The sequence below is a fragment of the Macadamia integrifolia genome, chromosome 10, assembly GCF_013358625.1.
Source record: "Macadamia integrifolia cultivar HAES 741 chromosome 10, SCU_Mint_v3, whole genome shotgun sequence".
NCBI classification, from domain to species: Eukaryota; Viridiplantae; Streptophyta; class Magnoliopsida; order Proteales; family Proteaceae; genus Macadamia; species Macadamia integrifolia.
Window position 1 is genome coordinate 32142138 of NC_056566.1, and position 12095 is coordinate 32154232.

A 12095-nucleotide genomic window follows, 5' to 3' on the forward strand; every position below is an offset into this window, starting at 1 on the left:
TGAGAAATGGAGGGGTTTTTTTTGGTATAATAACATAAGGGTGTTTTACTCATAAGGGTTAAAGTGTCATTTCATAGCATCACTTAACACTTACCGACGGCAGGGTGTTTGAGTCTAATTTGGTGAAAGAGAGGGAGTGTCCCTATAATACTAGCATTCTACATGGGGTGGCATTGTATATCACTCATAAAAATATCTATGTGAGAGGGAAATTGCACTCTGACAATTGCAATCTGACAATGTGGGAAAGTTTTTACCTTATTTTTTTACCTAAAAAAATATATATATTCGTTTTTTGTTTTTTTATTAAAATCATGCTTGCAAGGGTGTTACTGGTTCTAGGGATGTCAATTCCAAGCCCACATCCATAGACGCGACAGAGCCCGACTTGTTTATGACCCAACCTAGACTAACCCAATTAATAAAGCTTGACATGTTTATAAACATGTAGTACACGGCACCGTCACCTAGCCTGACAACTACCCGAGTAGCGTGACACATTTATAAGCCCGACTTGAACCGACTCCTTTAAGCCCGATCTAGCCTGCCCCTTTAAAACTATTTGTATTTTTTTTTTTTAATAATACTTGTATTTTGTGCTAAGTTTATTGTGATATGTCCAGTTAAGATGATGGTGATTGTTATCTGTGAACAGTCATATTTTTCAAGCATACTTAATTGATTTGAACTTGCTAAACTTGGGTGTGCAAACATAGTTTAATTGATTTGAACCCTGGGGGTTAAAGACCGAGTAACCTTAGTAACTTAACTGTTGTGCCCATCTCTGCCTCATTTTATTGTTATTCCCTTTCAAGCCATTTAAGTGACCAATTTTAAAGAGAACCCATTTAAAGTTAAATAGGGTTGCAACCCCGATTAAAACCTGTTTATGATAGTCAGATTAAAACTCGAGACCAATGCCTGATTATCAACCATACCATGCCCACCCTAGCTAAACCGGTTTACCTAGACAGGGGTTCACAGTGCAACCCACAACCCTAAAATTTGGCCGAGAGCCCAGCCCAACCGATTGACACCCCCAATTGGTTCTACCGAAAGAGAAAAAAGGGTACCATTGGCCCCTTACATTAAGTTCACTCTAGCTTTGAATGGAAATCAAATTCTCTCCTTCCTTTAGAGATGGAGGCGGATTAGATGGTCTGGGACATTAAGGTACTTTCTCCACGAGTCCTTTTCATACAAACAAAGCGCAGCGTTCAATATCCTATCCCACAGGACATAGCTTCCATTGAAGCTAAAACAATTGTGAAATCCTTCATAGGCCTCATGCTCAGGCCTACAAACGAAGTAGTACTACTCATGTGACTTGTTGCAAACAATATCATTACCAAACTCTCACACATGGATATTACTAATCTGGACATTGATGTACTTAAGCATACTTAGTTAATGAATTTTCTTTTCTTCTTAAAAAAAAAAAAAAAAAAGAACTGTGAAATATAAATATAAGCTTAAGAAGAATACAGTAGCTTCATGCTTAGGAGAATAGATACACTTCAACCAAATAAAGGATAAATATGGTAGACAGTAACCTTCTCTCTGACATATTTCCAATCTCAGCATGCAGGAGACCTATTCCACACTCCTGGTAGTCTGGGCTCACGCATATGACATATAAGGAGGAATAATCAAAGTCTGATTTCAAGGTTGGAAAAAGCCCTCCAGGGCTCAAGACACAAAACAAAGAGTCATTGAAAATAGCCAAAAGAAGGAACAATGGTATCCTGTACTTTGAGTCAATATAAGAAGGAATTTCATTTTGGGTTTTTTTTTTGGCCGGGGGGGGGGGTGGTTTAGGGGGGAGGGGAGAAAAGGAAAAAAAAAAAAAAAGGGCAGATCAGCAGAGCTAAAGATGCAGGAAATGAAGAACTGCAGTCCATTCCACACATTTGCAAACAAGCCAAATACACAGAAATGTACTCATGAACTTGCAGAAATGTCTTACAGGGGGGTGGGTGTATCAAGGAGAGGGTCTTTCCAGTCTAGCAAACCTAGCAGTCATACCCTAGTAAATTTTACACAGATTGATTATCTAGTCAGGAAATATATGATCAGGAAGATGAGGACGAAAGATGCCACAAGTGTAAACATTCTCCTGCTTGATTTGGTCTCAAAAACCTACAGCAGTAAAGAGTTCACCATACTAAGTAATAAAACATCCACCTTAGAAAAGAGAATACAGCAAGAGAAGGAATCTCATCCACATACCGACTTGAATCGATCCACAGTTCCAGAAAGGATTCCCCTTGAAGCATCCATATCATTACCCTGGTTAATGAATAAAATCTTTGTGAGAAAAAAGATAAGCAAATGTCTTTCAGTTTACCAGAGAAAATTAGGTTTAAGCTTACCATTCGGTCCAGTAGACGGTTATGATTCTCAGCCTCCTCATGTACATCTCCAGTCAACTGGTAACATACATGGTGATGAAAAGTATCATTATTTGCTTTGGTGATATGAACCATGAACGTTACTTCAAAGATAAAGTTTTCCAGCTGAGATCATAGCTCTTAATTGCATGCTGGTGTGTGTGTGTGGGTGTGTGTGTGTGTGAAAGAGAGAGATGCATCCTAATCACCTAATAAACCAACCACTCAGGCCCTTTCTTACCAACTAAGGCTCTCTTTGGTTTGATATCTATTTGTATTTATCTAGCTTATTTTTGCTTTTACAATTGTTTGGTATGATTTATTATACTTATTTTTATTTATTTTAAATCAGAAAAAATCACAAATCACAAATTGATGAAAAGCTATTTGTGATTTGTGACCACAAATCATTTCTAATGATTCGTGCGCTATATCTTTAATTAACACGTGTTATAATTACTCAAAATCAGGCGCAATTTGGTAAATTTGATTTTTTTTAATAAAAACCCAGAGCTTCTCTTTCTTCTCCTATGATAAGAAATAAGGATTTGGTAGATGTCCTTCTCGTTCACTTCCAAGATGACTGAATCATGAGGCATCAGCTAATTGGGATATGCTACTTCGTCTCCAAACGCCGATTCTCTACCAAATGAAGCGGCCTAGTGGTTGGCGAAGCCCAGGAGCTACACTCCCACGCCATTATCTCATCTGTAAAGTTTCCAGAATCCTTCAGTCTCCAGCCTCCTCTGACCCTTTCTTCAAACTCTCCCAAGTATCCGAACACTTTAGACCTGACCATAACCACCTTAGAAGCCAGAGAAATCCTCAAAGCCATAAATCCCCCTCGCAAAGCCATCGAATTCTTCTGCTTCTGTTCCTCTTCAATCATCGGTTTTTTCCATGATTGCTTCACCTACAATCAAGTTCCTACCATTTTGGCCAAGTTGTCTGCACCCGATTCTATCCAACTTGTTTGTGGGATTGTCGATGAGATGGAGCAATCAGGTGTGAGGGGTAGCATTTCTACCGTCAATATCTTGATTGGGATCTTTGGAAGCAGCATAGAGTGGGCTATGGAGCTCGAGAAGTGTACGGGTTTTGTCTAGAAATGGGATCTCAGGTTCAATTCTCATACAGTTATACTTATAAATGTCTTCTTCAAGCCTATATAGGGTTCAATGATTCCTCCATAACAAAAACATGACCGTGTAAGACATTACAACAGTGGTTAATGTGGGAAGATCGATGATGTCCATAGTGTGTTTGATTGAATGTCAGAATGAAAGGTTGTGACTTGGAATCCCATTATGTACGATAGATGTTTCATGTTTAGAGAATATATTCTATAAATAGGAATTACCAAACCTATTTCTAATTATATAATCTATTATCTAAATAGTAACCAAATGATTATTATTTGTGGTCCATAATTTATTATCACAAATGATTTCTCAAAAATAGGTAATAAATACAAATATAAACTATACCAAAGACAGCCTAAGTCTAGGGGAGAATATTTCTGGCTGTGGTGCCCATATGCAATGCCAGATGCACCACCAATATACCGTGAGGAACAATATGAACTCTCATGTACTGATATCTTCCCTCATATTTTCATCTGTCCATGTATTGGCATGCACCCTCCCATAGTGATGTAGATAGGAGGAAGAAAGAGAGAAGAAATGCCAGTTCAGCCAGCCACTGAACCAGCAGTCCTGGATTTTCAAAGCTTCACCATTCCATTTGGACAACTCTATTTAGGCTGAAACTTGACTTGTAGGCGGTGTTGTAGCAGGCCTAGAAAATGACCTTGGGGCCTATCCAATCCAAAAAAAAATTCAGTTCCTTCTGACCTGCCATCTGGCAGAACTAGGTGCCCATCCAAAGGTTCTTTTCTCCTTGCCCCTCAGATGGAAAAAAGGAATCTTTGGATGGGCACCTAGTAGCTGGCCTTTGCAGCCTCTTTAATCATTTTCGCTCATCTTTTCCTTCTTTTAAATGGTGGAGACACTGAGAATAACCAAAATCAGCCGAACCAAGATGAGAACATCAGAGTTTTCTGGATTATACCACAAGATTATACTTACGCTGCAATCAAGGAAAACACCAAAGAAAGAGAGAGAGAGAGAGCATCAGGTTGGATATAGAGATTATGTAATGGTATGTTAGTTTCCGCAGGCCGTAGCTACTCATGTACTATCTCAGCTCAATTAGCAGAATCCCTAGCACTGCAAATCGGGATTAGAGAAGCGTTGCAGGTGGGAGTCAGAGAAATTAAAGTTTGCTCAGATGCAAAGGGACCTGTAGAGCTTATCCAAGATCGTGCCCATGGCAACTTTCTAGACATATTATTATCCATTATTGGACTCATGTCTAAGTTATCAGATGTTTGTTGAAGTACATTCCTGGGCAATTAAATAAAGAGGTTCATTCATTGGCCATGCATGCAATGCAGGAAAATGAGAGCCACTCCTGGTTTCTTCAAAGTCCAGAGCATAGTTATTACGGCGTCGCCAAGGTGCTGGTAAGGCGACGCCTAGGCGATGAAGCAGTTTTGGGAGCTTAAGGCAGTGAACCGTGTTAGTGGGTTCACATAAGGCGGTCGCCTTAATGGTTAAGGCACTATAAGGCAACCGTTATGCGCCTTATGACACATTATGGGCAAGGCGGCGCCTTATGCCCATTTTTTATTTTTTTATTTTTTTAACTATTTGGTCAGGGATTCCAAATGGAATTTACTAATTGGGAGGTATATGAGGAAGCTTACACATGAGAATCGTGGGATCAAGGGTATTTGAATACAAAACCTCAACCATAAAAACAAAAATCAAATCACATTATGTTACAAACTTAGAAATCACGCAAGGGTTTTGGGGCCAACGCAACCGTCCTTCCTCCTTTGGGATCTTATCCGGTGGTGACGAAACTCCACCAGCGATGGTGAGACTCCTCTGGCGAACCTTCCTCAGACCAAGGCAGGTACGTTTGATGCATTTTTTTCTCATCTTCTTTATCCGTCTTCTTTCTTCTTCATTCTACGGTTTCTACCTGGTGTTTTTTCTTCTTTTTTCTCTTAATCTCTTCTATTTCCCTCTTTGTTTTCTTCTTTTATCTTTTCTTACTGCAGCTGGAAGTGTGGAACTGCAGTACGAGAGGTATTATGCCTTTTTCTAATTTCCTCTCCCTTCTACGGTTCTACCTTCTTCTTCTTTCTTCTTCGGTTTTTTTTTTTTTTTTTTTTTTTTTTTTTCTGTTGAGTTTTGATTATCAAGTATTGCTTTTTGTGGCTGGTAGCTTTCTGATTTATTCTTCGTCAGATGGTACTGCTAGATATAGTATTATGGCTTATTCTGCAGCTCTCTCTTTTTTTTCTTTTTTTTTGGATGAATATGCAGCTCCAAGGTTCTAGTTTGATGTTCTTGGCTGCGGGTTATATAAATACTTGTATAATTTAAGTCTTCTTTTCTTTATATTTATAATTTTTTTTTCATAATTATATATTTATATTATATGCTAAGATGATTGATGATTGATGAAGATGAACTTAGTTTATTCACTTTATTGATTTTTTTTTTTTTTTAATGAATATCTTGCATTAATATGAAATATAAACCTTTAATCTTTATTTAGCATATGAGTAGTATTATATTATTTTTAATATGCCATTTGAGTCAAATAGAATGGTTACATAAAAAATAAACACTAGAACACTTTATTCAATAAGGCGATGCCTTATGCTCGTTCTATCACCAAAGCACTCCGAAAGACGCTCAAATGCCTCAGTCGCCTCACCACCTTAATACCTTGGTCGAGAGTAGTTAGTCAGAAGCACTTGGACAATTCACTTTTTTTACTGGGAAGTTTGCTGGGAGGAATTCCCCAGGGCGTATTACAGTTTTTCAACAAGGGGGTGGATTAAAGTGATTGCAGTGAAGAATTGATCTTAAATGTAGCACTTCAACTATGGGCATTGTAGCCTATTTATAATTATGTCACACAGTAAATTTAGAACTACTATCAGATACAGCAGAGATTTTCAAGCCAAATATCATATGACTGAAAACTGATTTGAACCTGAGAACAGGTTTTTTTAGCATGGAAATCTGGATATTTTCTACTTTAGGAAATACCCACTAGATGTAAACCACCTAGCAAAAGGCCAACTCATAGAAAAAAATTAAAATTATACATAACTAAACGACAAATTTTACCATGAATCAGGATCCCAATCATGCAAGAAAACAAGCCACAAACATATATAATTGAATGGTAAAACAAAGAGTGATTTCACTTACTCTCTTTAATAGAATGACTCTGTCTTGCAATCCATCAAGAGCTCTATCATTGTCCTGTTCATCAATTTCATGGGAGGAGTATGATGAAGAGGCCCTGATCCCACCCTCCTCAATGCCATCAAAGAGAGCAGTTCTATGGCTACGCAACTCCCTGCACATCAAGACATCAAAAATATGATGAGAAAAAAAGACATGATGGATGAGAAACAAATATACTCTATTAACTCCCATCATGAGCGCAAGTAATTAAAAATCCAATTTTAGTTCGGGTAAGTTTTACCCTGCACAAACAATAGTATGCAAACCACTACAACGGCATCTGTGTTTCCCTGACAACATTTATATGTAGGGAAAAGAAAAAATAAAAACATCTGACAGGATCTGCACAGATACGTATTAGGGACATATCTAGCTAAAATTTTCCAGTGCCTTACAATGATACTGACAGCAGAACTGGGACATTTGTTCTTTGAATGGAAGATTCTTCAATTCTTTTACAGCTAAACTTGGGGAGAGAAATTCCTTCTTCAAGGATTGATCCAGCAACAATATCCAAGCCAGTTAAAATTTCAAATGTCTCAGAAGCGTCTCAGAAGGTGAAAGAGAACATTGTAATATTATTTCATGATTGAACAGTGCAGACAATGAAAATGACCCATGATGCTTGTTGATTTATATAGGAATAATTTATGTAGATAATGATTTTAGAGGGTATTAAGGCTGGGTTTTTGTTGGGGTGGGCCAATGGTTAACAAGAATGGATGTGTTAAGGTTGGGATGAAAATCAGGGTTTTGATGGTGAAGAGGTAGGGTAGAGGTAAATTATGAACCTTCACAACGAAATTATGATCAATACTGGGATATTTAAGTCTGAGTTTAAGGCCTTCAAGAGATAGGAAAGTACTTTCATACTGATGAACAAATCTCAAAGAAGTAAGAGGGGAGACGACAAAGAGAAACCGTGACATTCACCTAGGCTTTAACTCCCACTTTGAATTAGATGCCCTTCACCATTGCTCTAAATTTTCAGATAAAAAAAATTCAATTGACTACACACATTGACTAAACTAACAGTGCCACGATTACATTAAAATTAGATTCACAATAAGACCCAACAACACCCCCCCCAAGTTCAAAAAATTAAAGAATTGCCACTAACTCGATTGAGCAATAAAACATAAAATAAAACAAAACCACCAATGAATAATGTACAAACCAATCAAAGGAACAAAAAAGGAACTGTAAGTGGATCACGTGTGATGTAGACCAAAGCTTGAAGATGAAGAGAAAAACAAGAACCAGAAAACACCGTTCACATGAACAGTACTTTGTGTCAAAATCTTATTTTTATTTCCTATTTAGTTAACTTTAGTTAGTTTCTATTTTTCTTAGTGAGCTAGTTAGTTTTCTATTTTATTAGTCAAAGAAGTTTCTATTTTGTAACTAAGATTAGTTTCTTTTTTATCATAGTTGTCAATTTCTAATTTACTCTTACTTGGTTAGCAAGTTAGAAGTTAAATTAGAAAGTCTTATTTCAGTCCACTGGTTTCCTTTTTATTATGTCTTAGTGTCCAAGCAATGTAAGGCTATTTAAAGCCCATCAATTATAATGAGAACACAGATTTGAGTTATACAAAAAAAGATGGCCTATTTTGTTCTGCTGTGGGATGCAGTTGGGTGAGATGCCCTAGGTGAGATGCCCATTCACTAATTCTTCTTCCCCCTTTTCAACCCTCCATCGAATTCTCTTTCTTTTCTTATATTCCTTTTATTTGTTTGCTGTCAGAGAGTGTGATGTAGATAAGTCACTTAATGGGTTTATCTTATTGCAAATAAGCCTTGGGTTGGGTTATGTATGTGTTGGGCCTTGGTTCCCATGGGTTTTCTTTGTAATGGGTCACTTTAATGGGCCTAAAATATGAGTAGAAAGTAGGAAAACGGGATTTAATTCATTAGCTTAGATAGAGTCTTGTTTTGAGTCTATTTCCTTTGTTACTTTAGTTTTAGTCAGTTTAGGTTTCCCTATTAGTGAATGATTAGTTAATTAGTCCTACTCCATGTTGGAGTTCTAGTCCTAATCCTATTTGGAGTCCAACTCCTATTATGTAATGTCTAGTCCTACTTGGAGTCTAACTCCTAGTTAGGTTATGACTACTAGTCTGCCCTCTTTATGTAGAGAAGCTAATGCACTCTAATTAGACAGATTTGAAAAAAAAAAAATGAATTGAGTTTGAATGTTTAAGAGCCTGACGGCTGTGTGACTCTTCTTCTCCCCCCTCTTTTCTTTATGTGATCTCTCTCTTCTCCTCTATAATGAATCTGATTAAGAAGCTACAGTTAAGGGTTGTTTAGAAGGCATGATAGGATTACTCAATCCACTTCTTGAAGCTGTTCAGATCACCCAGTTGTTGTTCTTGCAGATATCTTCAGATTCTCTCTCCTAAGTCTGAAAATCAAGAAGATAAATATCACATCAACCGTCTATCAAAAGTCTCAATTTTTTAGGTTTTGGTATATTCCCTAGGGGCTACCTACGCCCAAGAGTGCAACTCAATTGGAGCCCTACAGACCTGGCCGCACTTATCTCTCTCCAGCTCTATAGCAGGTCTTTCTCTCTCTTATCGGGTTAGGTTTTGGGCTAGTTTTGCTCCTATATTGGTATTGTACCCTTGAGGGTTTATTTGAGGGTCTTATTTCTTTGTTTCCTGGTCCTATTTGTCTTATTTGGGATTATAAACTATAGGTGTTAGTTTCTTATACTCTACTCCTACATTAGAGTGTTTGAGAGCTAAAACCAAGCCTATTGGAGGACATTTTCTCTATTCAACCAGAATTTCAAATCTTACCTCGAATTAAGATCACTTGTGATTCTAGTTCTACATTATTTGGTATCAGAGCCTAGCCAGAGCAAGGATGGAGCCACGTGATTTTTGTAAGGAACTTTCTTCATACATCTTCCTTGAATGGGTAGATGAATTGGACATGTACTTTGACAACTACAACTTGACAGAGACGCAACAACTTCGATCTGTTTGCCCCCAGATGAGTGATTGTGTTTGAATACAATGGAGAGTCCGTGAAAGGCAACTTCAAGCTCAAGGACGTGAGCCTAGAACGTGAAAAAAGATGCAGTACGAATTGGCAGGCATGTACTTAACAAAACATGTATCGGGAATGTACTTCCCTCCACTAGATTTCCAAAAACCACCCACAAGTCACAAGATTGCTATTGTCGAGAAAGAGTTAGTCATTGATGTTCCTATAAGTGGGATTCATGTGGATGAAATCGAAAGCGACATGGTCACAAGGGTGGACAAAGAGATCGAACCCAAAAAGATTAGTGCTACAATAACTATGGTGATTATGGACAGCCAAGCGAAAGATCCTAAAGGGTTCGAGATTGAAGTAATGGTTGACAAAACCATTGAGGATACTGTGAATGACAGGGACAAAGGACTTAAAGAGCCTATGATCGAAGAAGAGCAAGTAGAGGGCAAGCTAGAAAATGACCCCATGGATACATCTGAAGACCTTGAAGTTGAGAACGTGGAGTTCGTCATCCCTTTGAAGTACCTCGAAGAACATCAACTGTGCTTATACGACTGCATCCGTATGATCAAGGTGCTACCTAATTTTTTCTATAGCTTGAAGAGGCATGCACCATGCTACAATCACCCTCATACTCTACAAAATTTGAGAACAAATTTTTTCTAAGAGGGGGCGAGTTGATGTAGATCAAAGCTTGAAGATAAAGAGAAAAAAAAGAGCTAGAAAACACTACTCATGTGAACAGTAACATGAGTAATTGTTCACGTGACACTATTCACTTAAACAGTACTTTGCATCAAAATCTTCTATTTTTATTTCCTATTTAGTTTACTTTAGTTAGTTTCTATTTTTCTTAGTGAGCCAATTAGTTTCCTATTTTATTAGTCAAAGAATTTTCTATTTTGTAACTTAGGTTAGTTTCCTTTTTATCATAGTAGTTACTTTCTAATTTACTCTTACTTGGTTAGCAAGTTAGAACTTAAATTAGAAAGTCTTATTTCAGTCCATTGGTTTCCTTTTTTATTATGTCTTTGGTCCAAACAATGTAAGGCTATTTAAAGCCCATCAATTATAATGAGAAGAAGATTTGAGTTAAACAAAAAAAGATGGCTTATGTTGTTCTGCTGTGGGATGCAGTTGGGTGAGATGCCCATTCACTAGTTCTTCTTCCCCCTTCTCAACCCTCCATCGAATTATCTTTTTTTTTATTTTTCTTTTATTTGTTTGCTGCGAGAGAGTGTTTGAGAGCTAGAACCAAGCCTATTGGAAGACATCTTCTCTATTCAGTCAAAATTTCAGATCCTGCTTGGGATTAGGATCACTTGTGATTCTGGTTCTACATTAACGTGCAGTCATCATCAGCCACCAAGCTCAATGTGGATGTAAATTATCACAGTGATGCCAAATCAGCATATTAGCCTTCAAATTAAGGCATTGATGCTATATTTTCTAAGTTTTGTGGGGTAGTATACAATTCCTAACTATACTTTGGCAAAGCATGGCATCAGTTTTACATAGGAGTATCTTTCAATGGTGTACAGTAATGCAGGCCAGGTTTTAATATTAGTTTGGGTTAGTTTTTGGATATAATTGTTGTAATAGGCTGAAATATAAAGCCCAAAACTAGGGTTTTAGGGGGGAGCACGGAAATTATTATCTCATTAGTGGGTCTCATGCTAGTAATAGTTGATTAGAGATTTATCTTATATGTTATTCCTAAGTTGTTAATCTTTGAATTAGTTTAGAAGATTAGTGTCCTAGTCAGGAAAGTATAAGTAGATGAATCAATCTAGGAGATCTTTTTTCCTGTTTTTTCAAACAATCAATGTAGACCAACCAACCCCCTTCCACAATTTGGAATTAATGGATAGAATTTATGTTTCAAAATCTGCAAGCTGGCTCCTCTCTCCATTCCCCCACAATTCCGGTCTCCCCTCTTTCTCTCCCATCTACGATATTACTCTCTCATCCCCATAGTAAGAAGTTTCTCCATATTTCCCCTCGTTTCTCCTTCTATTTCTCTTTTTTCCGCCTCGATTTCTCTTCAACTTATTTGCTTCAGTTTCACATCCTATTTTCTAGGAAAGAACTTATCTTCCCTTTCATTAGTCTACCCATCGCTTACTCCCCTCTTTCCTTCTTATTTCTTATATATATATATATATATATATTTTTTTTTTTTTTTCCCATCAGTAGCTAGTTGCCTGATCCTAAACCATAGATTATTTCTCCCCTATTTGATCTCCACAATATCAGCCATTGATCCCTTTTTTTTTCCTCTCCTCTATTCGACCTCATTAAATTCAAATACTTTCCTATTTATGACTGATTTAAATTCTGGAAATTCTCTGTTAGTATCTTT

General features: G+C 37.3%; 1 protein-coding gene across 2 annotated transcripts in view; it reads right to left on the bottom strand.

Annotated features, from left to right (window-relative positions):
* Positions 1 to 1874: 1874 nt before the first annotated feature.
* Positions 1875 to 12095, bottom strand: part of LOC122092050 (bet1-like SNARE 1-1) — a 12979-nt gene continuing 2758 nt past the window's right edge. For both annotated transcript variants that reach the window (XM_042662356.1, XM_042662357.1), the window contains exons 3-6: positions 6686 to 6836; positions 2373 to 2429; positions 2230 to 2289; positions 1875 to 2139 (exon numbers count right to left, since the gene is read on the bottom strand). In XM_042662356.1, the coding sequence (XP_042518290.1) occupies positions 2050 to 2139; positions 2230 to 2289; positions 2373 to 2429; positions 6686 to 6836 (358 nt within the window). In that variant the 3' untranslated portion in view covers positions 1875 to 2049. The remainder of the gene's footprint in view (positions 2140 to 2229; positions 2290 to 2372; positions 2430 to 6685; positions 6837 to 12095) is intronic.